The 16,035-nt window shown below is 46.0% G+C and overlaps 1 protein-coding gene across 1 annotated transcript in view; it reads left to right on the forward strand.

Annotated features, from left to right (window-relative positions):
- The first annotated feature begins 11,797 nt into the window (after nt 1-11,797).
- Nucleotides 11,798-16,035, forward strand: part of neo1a (neogenin 1a) — a 106,220-nt gene continuing 101,982 nt past the window's right edge. The window contains 1 exon segment of the mRNA XM_029845799.1: nt 11,798-12,365. Coding sequence (XP_029701659.1) covers nt 12,284-12,365 — 82 coding nt within the window. The 5' untranslated portion in view covers nt 11,798-12,283.

The raw sequence follows: 16,035 nt of genomic DNA on the forward strand, positions 1-16,035 counted from the left end.
AAAGAGCTGGGATGTTCTGGGTTGGTGCTGTCCAGCCCAACTGCAGCGGAGAACCTGCAGTGGAAGAGACGGGTCTTTTGTGCTGGGGGACAATGGGATCCACAGACGGACAGACTGAACTGTCAGCGCCAGGTGATGAGGAGGGATTTGCCCTGATGCAACATCACAGGGAATGTTCCTGCTGCAGCAGGTGAGTCGGGCCTGACCGTGATGGGGGCTCCACGGTCTGCGGGGGAATCATGAGCAGAATAGTGGGAGAAAATGATTGAAAGACCATCAGCAGGGGGCCGGAGACAGCAGACATCAGAGGGAATAATCACAGATGAAAACTATATGGGAAAGAAGATGGTGAGAGAACTGGGGGGATGGGGGGGGATGAGGCGCATGGCGCCCGAACTGATGACCCACAAAAGACGCTGTGAGAGACACGGAGGCAAATGTGTCTGCATCACGTACGGATTTCACATTTGGGCACGACCTTTCATCCCTTGGAATGTGACACAATGGAATTTTGTCAGGGTTCAGAGGGATCTAAAGGGATAGTAGATGGTGGAAAAAAGCAATTTGGCCACCACAACAGACAGCAGAATGAAGAGAGTTGTGGTTCAGGAAGAGCTGCAGGTAGATCTTCAGGGCAAGAAAGACGCCACACCACAAATCACATCACTTTTGCACGCCTCCTGTGAGAATTTGTGTAATATCTACAGTAAATATTACGTCATTTCCTGTTTGTACAAGTAATAATTTATGTTCTTTCTGCAAAAACAAAATCTTTTACAAATGTGCATGTCAGCAGCTCCTGTAAGACCTTCGTAAATGGGCCCCAGGGCGTCTGTGTTCACCGATGGAGCCTCATGCTGAAGCTTTAATACATTAATAACCCAGCAGTGATAAACCCTGGATCGTAATCATTTACTTGTCTCCACGCTGCTGTCTGATGAAGCCCAGACCATCGCTGCACTCGCTTCACACAAGGAAACATATTTAAGTGGTCTCGCTGGGTCCCATTCATCATGGCTGCTGTTGGTAGAGAGGACCGTTTCCCGTCACAAAGATGAAGAGTTCCACCAGCTTAGCTCTGACTCCCTCTTTTTTTTATCTCTCTGTGCTCTCAGCGTCTCGCTGCTGTTGGATGACACCACTGATGGCTCCGCAGCGTCAGGTTGTTAGCGCCTAGCATGAAGCGGGCGGATTGTTCCACTGGGAGGGATGCTGATGGCCAGTACCATATGATGTATCACTGGCCTAGCTCAAAGGCTAATGCTCATAATCCACCAAAGTGAGTAAGATCCTTTAAAATATGCGCTGTTAAATCAATGGTAGATGCTGATGTCTTCATGCAGTCTGTAGTGATTTGTTTCTCTTGAACTTCTTAAATCTTCTGCAGTTGTTTTCATTCAACGGTTTCAGTGGGTCTGTTGCTAGATGTAGAGATAGTTCCCATAATCTCATCACAATCTCAGGGATCATTCTGCTCTGGTTTCAGAGAACATTCTACTTCCTTTGGGGGTTTTTTGGCCCTTCATTTCTTCTGTGATCCAGTGTTACAGAAGAATCCTGCATCCCCTGCTGCTAACGTCCTAAAGCAATAAATGCTCAGCATCTTTTATGGATGGATCAAAAGTGTAATGTTGGAAAATTATCCAAAGAATATGGTGAGTCACGAATCGCTGAATCTTTTTAACGCATAAATGAAGCTCCAGGGTCCCTTAACTGAAACTTTATGATGAAAAATTCAATATTTGACTAATTTTGCCATTCTCTTATCTTAAAACTAAAAGGACAAAGCGAGTTCCCAAATTAATATTCGGATTTGCACCTTTGTTTAAGTGATTTCTCGCCACAGTTAATGGGTTCTTTGGCTCCTTTCCCCATCCAGGCTCATGTTTAGTTAAAACTGAGCAGATTTTTGTGGAATCTTGCTTGATTTTATTTCAGTCTGCTGCAGTGTGTCGGTGGTTTCGCTGTCAATTCATCACACTCGAATCATACGTGACCCAGGCGTTTTATGGCCCCTGTTTCACGCTGTCTCTTTCTGTCCCGAACACCAGCATTACATCACTAGGAAGTTAAGACTCATCACCTCATCACCTCATTCCCTCGCTGTCATTCACCACATTCTGTAGAAATTGATATAAACTGGCAGAATGAGTGAGCTAAATGATCAATCACATGCTGTGTGGTTTCCATTGACTGGAGCTGGTCTGGTTCTTTCCATTTGCTCAGCTCTGTCTCACACATTCTATGTAGGTAGCATCAATCCACACTGACGCAACTGTCCAGCATTTATTTCTGCATCATGTCCTCCACCACGCACCACTAACTTGTGCCTGCACCCTTTGTTCTCACATCATGGGTGGAGATAAATGTCTCCTGAACAATCCTTTTCTTCAGGCGATTGCAGAACGGCTCGTTCTCTTTACTAATGTGGGACGGGCAGAGGCCTCCGGCGGCACCTGACCTTTCTGTCCCCTCTCAGCGCCTGTAATGATTCCTTCTCCTGAGGCGTGTTGATGAGCGCTGAGTCCAAGGTGATGCCGACAGACTGATGGGTGACAACCACAGCGGGGAGGGCCGAGGCCTTTCAGATGTTGAGCTCCAGCTATCGCTGTGGAGGGGCTCCATTCTGATGACTCAGCTGTTATTGAACACAGAACTGATGACAGGTAGCTCTTGAACTACAGATGATCCTCTTTCTGTTTAAATAGGTTTTAGGTCGGAACTGAGAAAGAAAGGTGCTTTAATGTGTCTGCGGTGTCATGGAAACCAGCTGCTGCGTCCCAGAGGCGACTGCTGTATGTCCACTCATTGGTCATGTGATTGTTTGTCGCACGTCATGTCCTGTAATGGAGCGACACACACTGCTGCTTTTCTGAGCGCCCGGGCTCTTCTCCCGGCTCTCCCCACCTGGCCGAGCTGTCAGAGGCCTGGCTCAGTGCCTTGGCAGGCAGACCTCCCCGCGGCACATCTCCTGAATGTGGAACCGAGCGCCGGGATCGTGCCAAGGAGGGCTCCAGTCTATGGGGCGGGATGGGGCTCCTCCACCTGTTCAGCGGGACTGGAAGAGCACCCTCCGTATGTCACCCAGATTTATAACATCGTCACAAGACAGGTGAGTCTTCATTACAAACGTATCTCATATCTCAGTTGAATTTCAGCCAACGTTTTGTTCTCTGTAGATAAATCCAGACACGAGCAGCAGTGGTCACGACCAACAGGTCGTCCTATAGCGGCACGCCTCCGCTGCAACAGTAAAGCAGCAGTGTTCTGACAGCGAATCAGCTAAAGAGAACACATTATTCACGCTGCTTGTCATTTCAAACATCCCGGGGGAGGGAAAAAAACGCTCTGTTGTTTAATTGCAAAGTTTACAGCACTCTATAAACCGACGTTACCGCGGAGATGAACAATGCTGTTTTGTTGTAAACTCTCCCCCAGTGACAAGGTTGACACGAGCGTGGATTCGCCGGCGCCTCCTGTGACGTCATCCCACGCTGGCGTTATCACAGGGGGCGTCGCATTGTGACCAACCATGTTCTCAAGGTGAGAATCCTTCCACAATCCAGGCTTTCAAGGAGGAACGAAGCCTTGAACTCAACATAGAGTAGCCGCAGCATCTTTAATCATAGCCTAGCTTATTTATTTACATGTGTCAGTTATGTGAAAAACAAAAGAGATGAACTGGCATCTGCAGGCAGCCCCTTTGACAGTAAGTCTAGAATTTGGCTCAAATATCAAAGACTCTGTTTTTATTTTGGTTTTCTTGGACATGATAACAGGTTCGTGGGTGTTTAGTGACATCCCAGAAAATCTGTCTGGAATTGAGTGATATTTTGGGTCTTTGCTGTGCAGACTGGTTCACTACTATTTGGCTTACGATCAAGGTTTTTGTATGACACTCAGAGTCTGCAGCACTTCTCAGTTTATTCTGGCCATTCTGACCGGCCAAGTCGGTGCTTTGAGCTATTTTTTAGTATTTAAGTAGACTAAACCTACAAATAAAGAGCTTCCGCCAGACATTATTTTCAAAACACGCTCTCATGGTAACTGAGAACGGTTTTCTATCATGAATTAGCAACTGATCTGGTGAGAACAGCTTCTCCTGGATCTGACATCTGCAGAACTATCTCTTGTTCTGAAAGTGACGGAAAGGTAACGGCTCTAAAACCCATCAGGAGTTCAGATAAAAGAGTTTTATATGCCAGGTTCTGCCGCTTATGGGGATTTAATTGGCAGGGGTGTCAAAGTTTTCACTGGAAATGTCAGGAGGGGGGAAAAAAGGTTAGTGGAGCAACGTCCCCAGTGATGTGGCAGTGCTGAAGAGTTCAGAGAGCATTCTTGGATGGTCTCCTCTCATCCTAAAAGCCGTTATTTCTAAATGTTATCAGACAATGAAGGTGCTGATCTGATCAGAAGGGACAGAATTTAACTGGCTTCAAGCTAGAAATGATAAAGTTAAAGAAATAGTGTTTATTTTAGTGCAGCTGCTCATCATGTCATGATGTAAAAGTAATTACTTTTCACAGAGTAGCTGAAAAAAAGCAATCTGGAGAAACACATTTATATTAAGGGATTCATTAATGCATGTTGGCTTTAGTGGAAATACGCCTCTTATAGATTGTTGTTTTCAGCGTTTGCAACAACAACCAAAATCTGGAAAAGCAGGAAGAGCCCACGTGCCTCCCTCTTCAGCTGTGGACCAAAGTTCTCAGACTCTGGGTTTAACTTGCCGTCCACGTGTTCTCTGACGGCTCCACAGCCTCCACATCTATTCCAAGTGTGAATATATTTCTGCTGTATTTCACCTTCAAAGCAGCCGCACAGCCTCTTGGGAGTGTTTGTCACACCACCGTGCACAAACGCCTCCATTTCTACAGCAGCTGGTGCAGTAAATGTGCTGTAATTGCATAGTCACACATGGATCTGGGTGTGTTCAGACTATCAAGCCACATCTGTTTATCTGCGGTCCGTGTGATAATGATAGTGCCCCCACCTCCACCACCACCACCACCACCTGCCATTGTTAGCCCTTTGGATGCTTATTAGGGTTATTGTGTCGCTATGCCCCGTTCACTGGCTGCGTGGAAGCTTCGCAGCATCGCTGGCTGATTGGAGGAAATGCTTTTGTCTCGGGGTGTTATTGGGCATCAGCAGCGTTGAGCTCTGGAGTAATGGTCCATGCTGGGAGGTGTTACAAGAGCAGATTCGGAGGTGCTATCCTGTTAACAAGGAGCCTGCTGAGACAAGCTGCCAGCAACAGTGCGGAGAAACGTGCGATTTCAAGCACGGGCACATGACAGACAGCTGGTGATGTGCTTATCACCTTTTTTTTAATTAAATATGATGCTCAGTGATAAAGTCCAGCTGCTGCTGAAGCCTGTGTTGCAGTTGTTTTTTGTCTTTACTGGGTTAGGTAAATCTGGAAGTGTGTGTGGAGTATTTGCTTTGACTGTCCTCGTGACAGAAGTAAATCCAACATGTAAGAATCCTGTGATCCTTAGAGAACTTTGATGCTCTGCAGTAAATTAATTTGAAGACTCTTCAGGCCACAAATGGCTGAAAAAAACGAATTCAACGGCGGTTTCACACTCTTCGGCGTCTCCGTTGAAACCTGAGGTTTCATTCGTGACGGCTCCACTGAGGACAGGTGGAGCCCTTCTGTTGCTAGACGAATGGGCTTAATCCCTTCAACCTGTGTGGAATGTCTGGATCCTGATATCATAATCACAATCGTTGCTACTCTGAGTAGAATTCCTCCAAACTCTTCACTGGGGGGGCCGGTAGGGGGTGTAACAAAGAAGCCGGCATGCTATAGGATGGGGTAGTTATCTCAGATCAGAAGAGATCATCGGGCAAGAAAAATAATATTCCCTTTTTTGGTTTTCTTTTCACTAGATTAGTTAAGTATTTGTGTTTCTGGATGGTAGTTTTGTGAGTAGTTACACACATATTTGGCTGCAGGACGTGCCTTGAGAACTTCCTGCCATATTTTGACAAGCCTGCTGACCTTTTCAGCCACACCAAGAACATTAATTCCTGTGGATTTGCAGGACGTTTCACGGAATAACAAGTAGTGGTGAACAATTAAAAGCAAATATGCAGTTACTACATTGTAAATGTTTGTAATGTCATGGAAACCTCTTGAAAATCACAGAAGTGACCAAAAGGTGTGTTTAATGAGCGTTTCAATAATGTAAGAAAATACTAGTTTCTCTAAGAGAACAAACTGAGAACTCTCCGTCGTGGCTGAAACTTCCCCAGTACCCCAGGGCTCATGCAGGCTGCATGCAGAGTAATTCTCTGAGGGATATATTCCAGACATAATGAGGAAGAAACACTGAGGGTAAACAAATCGACTTTTTTTTTGCAGGCAGGCAGGCCTAATTACAGGGCAGGAATAAATAACTATCGGAGAGGAGACAGGCGTGCTTGTGTAATGTATTGTAATGGGCCTTGGGGAGTGAATGCATCACTCTCCTGCCTGTTGCTGTCACATGTTTGGTTCACAGCGGGTTTCTCTGATCATGCACGTTTAGCTGCTCTGGGCTGTCCTGTTTGCTATTGCGCAGCCTTAAAGAGCTGCAAACATATGCTGCTCGGCCCGATACAGTTCAGCATCTGAACACACTAGTATTGTTTTTATGCCAGCTAAAACAACAGTCTCGAGGTGATTGATGGGCAGTTTCAGAGAGGTTTCACACATTGTGGTCAAGTAATGTCTCCTCTCGTCATGCTAGGAGGCCGTGGTAACACTTTCCCACATAAATTGAGCACATGACTGAAAAACAAGTTCATTTCATACTCTTGAGCATTTTTAGGTGGGAACGTCAGATTCCGGGCCCAAAAATATCAAGTCTGAGCACAAACAGCTGTTTGTGAGTGCGGTTCTCTGGTCTGTGTGTCTCATTGATAAGAGCTGGTTGCATCCGAGGCAGATATCACTGCAGTTGATCTGTGTTGTTACTTTTTAGAGGACCGAATCAACATCAAAACATCTCCTCTGATTTTCCTAGTTTTCCCAGAATGGCTTTCAGTATCCTGTGTCGGGACCTCCACTTTTTGCTTTAAGTGAAAGGTCAGTGTGTGTAAATAAGCAGAATTACTGAAGGCACGCCCTTTACTTTAAAGCACAAAGTGTCATCTCGGAGTTTTGACCTTTGTATAAATGTCACAAGTGAAAGCCGTCCAGAGACAGAAAGTTGTTTGTTCAGAGTGTTGGTTTTCTTATAATGCTCCCAATAATAACTTCCTGTTTCCGGAGGACTCCAAACTCACTTGACTCGATTCACATTCAAAATTCAATAATATACAACGGTATGAAGACTGAGAAGTTGGGGATTCTGTGTCTGTCCTCACTCTCACATTCTGGTCAGAGCATTCATGCACTTCATGACAAATGAGGTGGAAAAGGGGAGGAAAAAAACTGAATATTCTGGTCTCTGAAATCGGTTAAATCTGTTCTGCCAGAACAGATTGCAGTCTGTTGCTTCCCTGTTGGAGTGCTGGGAATCTCCCATCTCTCTCTGCTTCTCCCTTTTTCCCATTATTGCTATTTGGCACTCTCCCTTTCTTTGTCGGCCTGGCAGCGTGACTCTAACACGGGCATTTTTCTGACTATGTCGGCTGTTGCCCACCTCTTTGGTGAAGACATATGATCATCCATCACGGATAAAACATTACAACCCCCCGCGTGTCCACTGGATACTGCTCGGGCTGGAAATGGGAGCATAAGTGCAGGCGATATGCTCATAAAATTGGCCACCTACTATCAAAATGAAACACTTAGGGAAGCAGCTGCCCTGTTTGTCAGGTCAAATCGAATGCATTTTTCTCAGCTGAGGGAGCAGGGAGCATGAAAGATTAGCCGGGCTTCTTGTTTTGTAGTTTCCAGTCATCCCCAAGCCCTGCATGAATAGCTGTGGCGCGTGTTGATTGAGGGAGCCTCTCGATGATCCAAAGCCAGTTCCACCAGCCTTCTCTGGCAGGAAGGTGGCCCTTAACCGCAAGAGCCGGGGCTGGAGCGGCGAGGTGGGAGGCGAGCCAGGAGGCCGGCAGCTTGCGATCGTAGATCAGGGGAAAGGTTGCATGTGTTGTCCAGGCAGCCCCTTAAGTGACTCCTCCTCATCTCAATGGTGCTCGTTATGAGTGACAGAAAGCCGGGGCACAAAGCAAACCGACCCCACTTGGGCTTGGAAAATAATGGTGTGGGCGAGGTTAAGATCCGTACACCCCATGGTTGGTGAACACTCACCTTCTCTGTGGCTCCAGGGCTGCTCTACCATATTTGCTCCGAATATTTAGTCCCGTCACAGCTTAGTTACATGTACAGCTTGAGATGAGGCACAATCTTTGAAGCTGGTGTTTACATTTCTTGGTTTTGGCCACCAGCGTCTCGTGGGAACTGAAAGTGGAAACGGACTGCAGATTCCCAAACCTACTTTATCTCCCACTACCAAACTCATTGAAATGGCAGTTTTGACAAATTATACCTTCCTTGCAGCCTAATAACCTCCCGCAAATGGCTTTTCTCTAAAGTATTGTGCCTGGATTGTCCTGTGTGGGTCTTGCTCACGCCTGCCTGCGAAATGATCCCAACTGCAGAAACATGAAAAAATCCAGCCAACAAAGAGCTGTCAGGATTAAGAAATTATTTCCTTTTCATTAGAGACCGTTGACATTTTAAGCAGCGTATTACACTCCTCTGACTAACCTTTAGAGAGAATAGTGATGTTTCCTCTCTAAAGAGACAAAAGCCCCCAATGAAATCCTTAGTGGAGCGCTCCAAGTCTTCTTTATCGGCTCCTATTACTTCCGCTAATGACCCAACACATGAATAGAGCCTTAATCGAGTGACCTGAATAATTATGATGAGGTCTATTATTTAATAAAACATTGGCCAGTGTTAGGATGCTACACTGAAGCAACGACTTTAATCAGGGACGTTGCCCAATAAATGTGGCTTTAATGGCCTCAGAGGAACTACACAGAGTGCTCTAGTAAAATAAAGGAATAGTTTCAGGAGGCCGCATGGTCGGAACTTGTGGTTCAGTTTTTGGGATCTGGAAATAGACTTTCATCTTCTTGAGCTGCTGACACATGTTACAGTTGGATAATGACACATAAATGTGTCTCTAGAGGTTTAGAATTATCCACAGGTTCTGTGTTTGTGTGTTTCATCTGATGGTTTTGGTTCCTTTTCTTATTTTAACACTGCTCCTTTTGTTACTTTTGTTCCAGCTTTTATGCTAATGAACATGTGACATACGATGGCTAATGTCTGCATATATTTGCATCTATGATTGTTTCAGATTTAAATCTTGATACATATGAATTAGGTAAAGAAAACAGGTTATTAAAAGCCTGGGAGTCCCCCCTCCAACCTTGATAAATGGCCCTACAACAGAACGTCCTACTCTGCTAGCTTTAGCATTTGCACTGTTCATCATGTTGAAGGCTGCAGCCTCTTAAACGCAACACAGACAATTGGGGGGGGGGGGGCAGTTTACGCCAAGGTCAAACACAGGTAAAAAAAAAAAAAAAAGGTGATACACAGTGGAATGACAGAGATAAATAATGAAGGAAGAGAAGACAGCTGATGGCTGCCTCTTATCAGCAAAGGTGTTGAACAGCAACTGTTTTAGAGGCAAATCCAATCCATCACTTCCACCTCTGCTTGACTATTAAGAGCTCAGATATAATCTTGCTCTAAGATTCTGTGTTATAGTACAAATCTGCCGTTTGTACCCCAATTCTTTGACTTTTCTATGCCCTGCCGTGTCAGTCAGGTTCCCGGTGTAATTGGGCCACAGTCTGCTGTATTTCAGCTGTACAATGAGAGATAATTAGGCGTTGATGGGGAAAAAAGTGAAAGACGGGGAAGGAAAAAAAATGCTGACGTGGGTGAGATGAGCAGTGCCAAGCTCCAGTTGTGTGCCCAGGCAGGCACGTGCACAATCGGGGTTTCACGTGTGCAGCAGCTGCTGCAGCAGGTTCTCCGGTGCTCTGTTGGAATGTTTCATGAGGTGGAACACATCTCCAACCCCAGGTCTGGGCCTGGCTCGGACACAAATAACACACCCTTCATGTCTCAGAGATGCATTTTAAAGCATCATATTCTGTTTGATGGCAGGTTAGCGAACAGAATTTGCATTTAAGCTGAACTAAACTCAAAAGATGTGCAGATTAAAGCACTTCCTTTAATCTGTAGTGGTGATTTCCATTTCTTTCCACACACTGATGGCGACAGCAGTCTTTTCTCGATCCCCCCAGTCTGAAAACACATGTTTATCAAGTGCTAAAGCTACACACGGTACACATGGTTGCTGCTGTTACTGGAATTCAGAACATTAAGACCATTTAATGAATTATCACGCACAACAGCTGCTTCAAGCGCAAAGTTAATCCAACATCCTTTCCACGCTGTAATCTGATGGCTATTTCGTCCTTCGCTTGGTTGCCATTATGTGATGCATGATCCAAATGTCTCTTTAATGTTGGAAAATTGAGACTGATTATGACCCTGTCCCTTAGTGAAGAGTGTTCCCAGCATGCAACACCACCTACAGAAATGATGATGGATAACTAAAAATGAGCAATGTATGGAGTTTGACTCCAGGTGTGAGCTTTGAGGCACCCCAGTCGACCAGCGGTGCAGAGAATAATTTGCTGTAAATGTTATTCTTTTGTCTGAAAATCATTTTAGGAAAACCGTCATGGAGCTGGGGAAAAGGTCTTGATCAATGTGTCGTGGCTGAGTCGCGCCGGTAGGGGGCGCTGTTCCATGAGCCAGACTGAGCGACAGTCTTGGGACCTCGGTAGTTTCCAAGCAGCAGATTTTATTTTCCGCGAAGGCTCATCACAAGATGATGGATGGAGAGAAAAGTAATTTTCTTTGCTTTTATAATTCTGCTTTCTTACACCAGCACTGAGCCTCCTTTACAGGGGAAAGGGCAAAGGTCAGCGGAGTTTCACCTCTTCTCGAAACATGTCAATTCAACATGAGGTTGCAATCTTTACTTTGCTCCTTCGTCATTCTGACTGACCCCAGGAGCCCCTGGATTATTTTAGGCTACTCACTATACAAATTCTGATTCCAATCTCGTTTCCACGTGACATCAGTTGGAATTAAAAATTAAACATGCTTTAGTGGCTATTAATGTATAACTGCAGCCTGCTCTGGCTTTGTTGATGAATGTATCCTGCTGCTTTCATGCGTGACTCAAAGCCAGTGCCGACTCTGCCTGAATCTAGCACTTCAATGGGTAAAGTTCACCATTGTTCAAGGTGAATCTATGTCAACCCAAGATTACAGTTAAACATCACATGTCTCCATGACCTAAAGCATTCAAGTCGTAATTACAGGGTCTTGCACAATTTAGTTCCATCAAATTCATTTATAATTAATGCCTATACTTCATTATAGCTGTCTGAATGCTTAAGTCATTACACACAGTTAAAAATATACGTATAGATTTATTTTTTACAGTAGGATGATAAGTTGGTGCGGCAACATTTGCATAAAAGGTGTCAAGGTTGAGACTTCACTGTTGGATTTCTCATAATGGATGTGGCGGGTTCGTGTTATTAAGAGTAACCTGATATATATTAGTGCTTCTAATCTTTATTGGGTCCTGCTTGTTTGGAATCCGTTTCCGTTCACCTGTGGCGTTGGGGTGCAGTGAGGGCTTCGGACCGGAGCCGCACCGTAGTTTAGATTTTGCCTGCGCGCACAGGCAGCCAGGATCCAAACCTCCGTGTGAGTCCACACCCTGTTTTCCGGGGAGCCGCTCGGAGATCCAGCCCTCCAGCACGCCACTCTCTTACGTCCTGTCCGTGAGCAGGGAGCTGGTCACGGCGGAGATTTCTCCTTCTGCCCGGATCGTATCTTCCTCCAGCTGAGGTCGTTCGGCTCTTTTACGCGCTCGGCAGATTTGGGAGGGTTAAAGTCGGCGCGCCGCTCAGGTTTTCGCCCATGCGCCGCACGTTGGTGGCCATGGATTAATTCCACGGTGATTTCTCTCCCCTTCTCTCCGACTTCTGCCTCGACCAAGTTGAGAATACGGTCTCTAACCTGCGGCTCTTTTCCAGCTTCATGTTTCATCCGGCCAGTTAGAAAAGTACCCGGCCCCAGATGTTCCTTCACATTTGTGGACTTTGAACTTTTTTTCCCACCTTTGCTTCTTTTCAGGAGGGAGCTGGGGGATTTTTTTTTTTACGGATTTCTTTTTTTTTTAAAGGTTCTCCGGGGTTCCTGAAGCCTGCAAAGATTCATTTGTGAAAAGTGATGGCCGAGCGGGGAGCTCTGTCTCTCCTCTCTCTCCTCTGTCTCACCTTTCTCCACACCGCGGCCAAGCATGTCGACAAAGGTAAAGGCTTTTTACGCACCGCTGGCTCTGGCTCTTATTCCTGCGCCTCCATCGAAGGAGGCAAACGGGGGAAAATGCGCCCCATAAAACGAGTTTGGAGCTGAAATCCTTTTGCACCTTTTGCCCAACTTTTAGAGCAGGCTGTGTTTTCGTAAGTGGCGCACTGTTGACTCACCCACCGACCCCGGCTCAACTCCATAAATCAACACGTTTTCCAACTTTGTCCTTTTGTTTGCAGAGCCTGGGTTTCACACCTCCAGTTTCAGTGATGGCTCTTTGTCGGGCTTTGCGCACATTTAGGGGTTTGAGAGGCAAATAGCACGTGTTTGCTGGGCTGAGATCTCCCAGGTCTCCTCTGCTGCTGCAGCTGAGATCAGGGGGCGAAACATGCAATGAATGTCAGGCAGAAAGGCAGCATCATCACTTCATCAGACATCTCATTACCCTGCTGTCGATATATGTTTGGTTAATGAAGGACGGACCCAGCCCAGTTCATTTGGCCCTGCTAATTGTTTGGAGGTGAGGGTCCTGCACTGCAGGGGTGCAGCAGCTTTATTTCAACTGGTGGTGAGGAATTCCACTCGTAGCACTGGGGGATACTATTCGAATTTCCAGCACACTTTAGCAGCGCTTGAAGGGACGGACTGGAAGTTTGTGACTGGAGCCTTGTGTGGACAGTCAGTGGACTGAGCGGCTTCAGCCCGTTTCACAGACGGCACCATGACAAGAGTCACATCTGTATCATTAAAGCGGTCACACGCTATCAAACCCGCCAGCCTGGTGCTCTCTGGAAAACTGAATATTACCCACTCTTGTGCAACATGGCCCAGTTTTTCTGCCACTCTGATTTAGGGAACAGTTGTCACATAAAGGCCATCGGAGCACTTTTGTGTGTGTGTGTGTGTGTGTGTGTTTTTAAATGCGTTTATTCTTTCACGGAAGACGAAGACGTGGTTCAGAATGACAGGTTTGAACAAGCCTTTTGGATGTTTTTGTGTGTGAAGCTTGATGAAAGCCTCTGTCCTGCATGAAAAGCGCTCTGCAGTGGTGGAAAGGGGAGATAGGACGGGGGGTGAGACAGGCAGAGAGAGAAAAAGCCCCTCCTTGGCTTCGCTGGAGATCACTACAAAAGAGAGGGATGGGGGTAGGGTGAAACGGGCTGACTGTCTGGAAAGTAATAAAACCAGGAGATTAAGAGAACCAGGGAGTTCCTTTGGGAGTCTTGATTGATTCCAGAGAATTGGACTGGGACCCACATGTGGAGAGTTTCAAATTACTAATTGTGGGGTCCCCATCTCTGAAAATATCTGTTTATTCAAAACACATTTCTCTGAGGTCTGGACTGTGGCAGGACTATTCTTCAACACCACTGACAGAGTGGTAGCTTCAGCTCAACCCAGCTCCTTGGGTTTGGGACGGATTTAGTTGTGGAATAATCTTAAAAATGTTCGACCGCGCCGTCAGTTTTACAACTTCCTCCTCGGTTGCTCTCAGAACTCTGAGATATGCCTCACAAGTTTAGCTTTTGTAAACAGGTCCCCGTAAAAGGAGCGTAAAATCCATGCTGGCTCTATCTTATCTCTGCACTCCTGCAGGGAGGGAATTGTGCGCTGATAGTCTCTCGGCGGACAATGCAAATAACTTGTTGAAATGTGTAAACATTTGGCAATCTCGCTGCTCCTTTCCCGGCCCCCACCGGGGCTCCATCCTCACGGACCACCTCAGATGCAACATTACCCAGACTTCCTAAACAACTGTTGTTTTCTTAAGCGTATTTAAGGGCTTCTCTGTGGACGGTGCTGCTAAGAATATAATCTACCACATTGTGTTGTTGTTGTTGTTTATAGCATCCCCCGGTGGTCCTGCTTCCCTTTTTTCCCCCTGGAAATGCAATAGGAAATGGTGCATTTATCCTAACTTTCCAGAATAGTCTCACCTTCTGTTTATGCTGGTGGTTTATTTATGAGCAACAATCCCTCATAAAATCCTAATGACCTGTAAACACCCAAAGATGGAGAGTTTGATTCATTTGCTCCTCCAATAAAACCTCCCTGATCCTGGTGTGAAAGTTCATTCCAGGGTTCGTGTTTAAGGGAAGACACAAGGTCACCAGATTGAAAATGACCTCATTGTGCCTTCTTGCACCCCTGCTTTTTCAACAGCTGAATCTAATTGTCTGCGGTTCGTCGGGGGTTAAAGTGACTGCACTTATTAAAGTAATTTGCCCCCGAGTGTCGCTGCAATTCATCACACATAATTGTCAGGCGTAAACGGCGGATCAATAAACTCTAAATAGATGCTATGACATCTGCTGTTGCATATTTCGGGTGCTCGGGGGTCACGGCGATCACCTGTCGTCAGCAGCCCATTGAAGCAGACCAGCGGGAATTCCGACAAAGACTCTCTGGTCCTTTTTGATCTGCTAATATTCTGTTGTTGAAACACAGAGACGCTGAACTCGGCTGAACTGCGCCACGCAGTTTCAGTCATTTGCAGCGTCAATAATGGAAGCCTTTAAAACTGGAACGGCCTGACCTTATTCCTCGCAGCATCAAACATTTGTGCATCAGCTGTTCGGCCGCCTATTACCAAATCGAATCTTCATGCGCGCTACTCCGCGCGCTGCTACCAACGTCACACGTTATCCTGAAGCGACGGCGTGTTCCAGGTTTGCAGTGAACTCGGGGCTGTTGAAAGTGGAGAGAAGCCAGGGGTCATAGTCTAAAACCTAGCACCAGCGCAGGACTGACAAGTCTGTGGCTTTTGTTTTTGTTGTCTTACACTTGGACTTGGACTCTCGCCCAGCCTAGCAAGCGTGAGCTATTAATACAACTGCGTCTAACGAAATAAGACGTTTGCTACACAGCGATTGTGACCTTGTGCTTCTCATACTCCAGAGCAGTGAGACGACGTGGCCTTTTCCCTGCAGTTGAATCAGGGAAGGTGACCTACTGACTGATAAGACTTGATTTAGAAAGTCACACAGTTGCCTGTTTGGATGTTTCCTGACTGAAATCCAGTCTAAGTGGGGACCGTCAGCAGCGTTTCATAAAGTACCACAGTCAGAAGTGTGTGTATCAAAGACGTTCTGGATCTATTTTAGCTTCCTTCCTTTGACATTTGCAGCAGCCTACTTAATCAAAAATCCGATTCCTCTGCCGTTGGTAATAAAAGCCAAGTTTTTCCTCCCAAACTCCCTTTTCCTTTGATTGGGAGCACTATGTGTGTTCCATATTGTTTCTCCCTCACTTCGATATCCGTCTCGTGCGGCTCTGTGATTGGTTGCTTCACAAATTGCAGCTTACATCAAGGTGAACCTGCTGTGAATAAAAGTGTGTCAGCCGCAGCACCTTCCCAACCGACTGCTCTGTCTTTGTGTCTGCTGGCTCTTTCATGTCAAAACAATAAAAGCTGAAAGAAAAACTAGCAAGGGGTTAGAAGGAAAACTGGTTTTAAAGTGTGGAGAGGTCGTAAAGCTGTTCATACTGCCCAGATGAAAACTCCTTGGAGACTTTATTGTGACCCGAGGGACATTACATCAACAATATTTTCTATCTTTGTGTGGAGACATAGCTGGAAACACGTTTGTTTCCCTCACTTCTTTTTTGCTTTGTAAAAATAGAAGAAAATAGAACCCCTCTAATTCACTGTGGTGCTCTCCAGGCATCCC

The sequence above is a fragment of the Takifugu rubripes genome, chromosome 13 (assembly GCF_901000725.2).
Source record: "Takifugu rubripes chromosome 13, fTakRub1.2, whole genome shotgun sequence".
In the NCBI taxonomy this organism is placed as follows: Eukaryota; Metazoa; Chordata; class Actinopteri; order Tetraodontiformes; family Tetraodontidae; genus Takifugu; species Takifugu rubripes.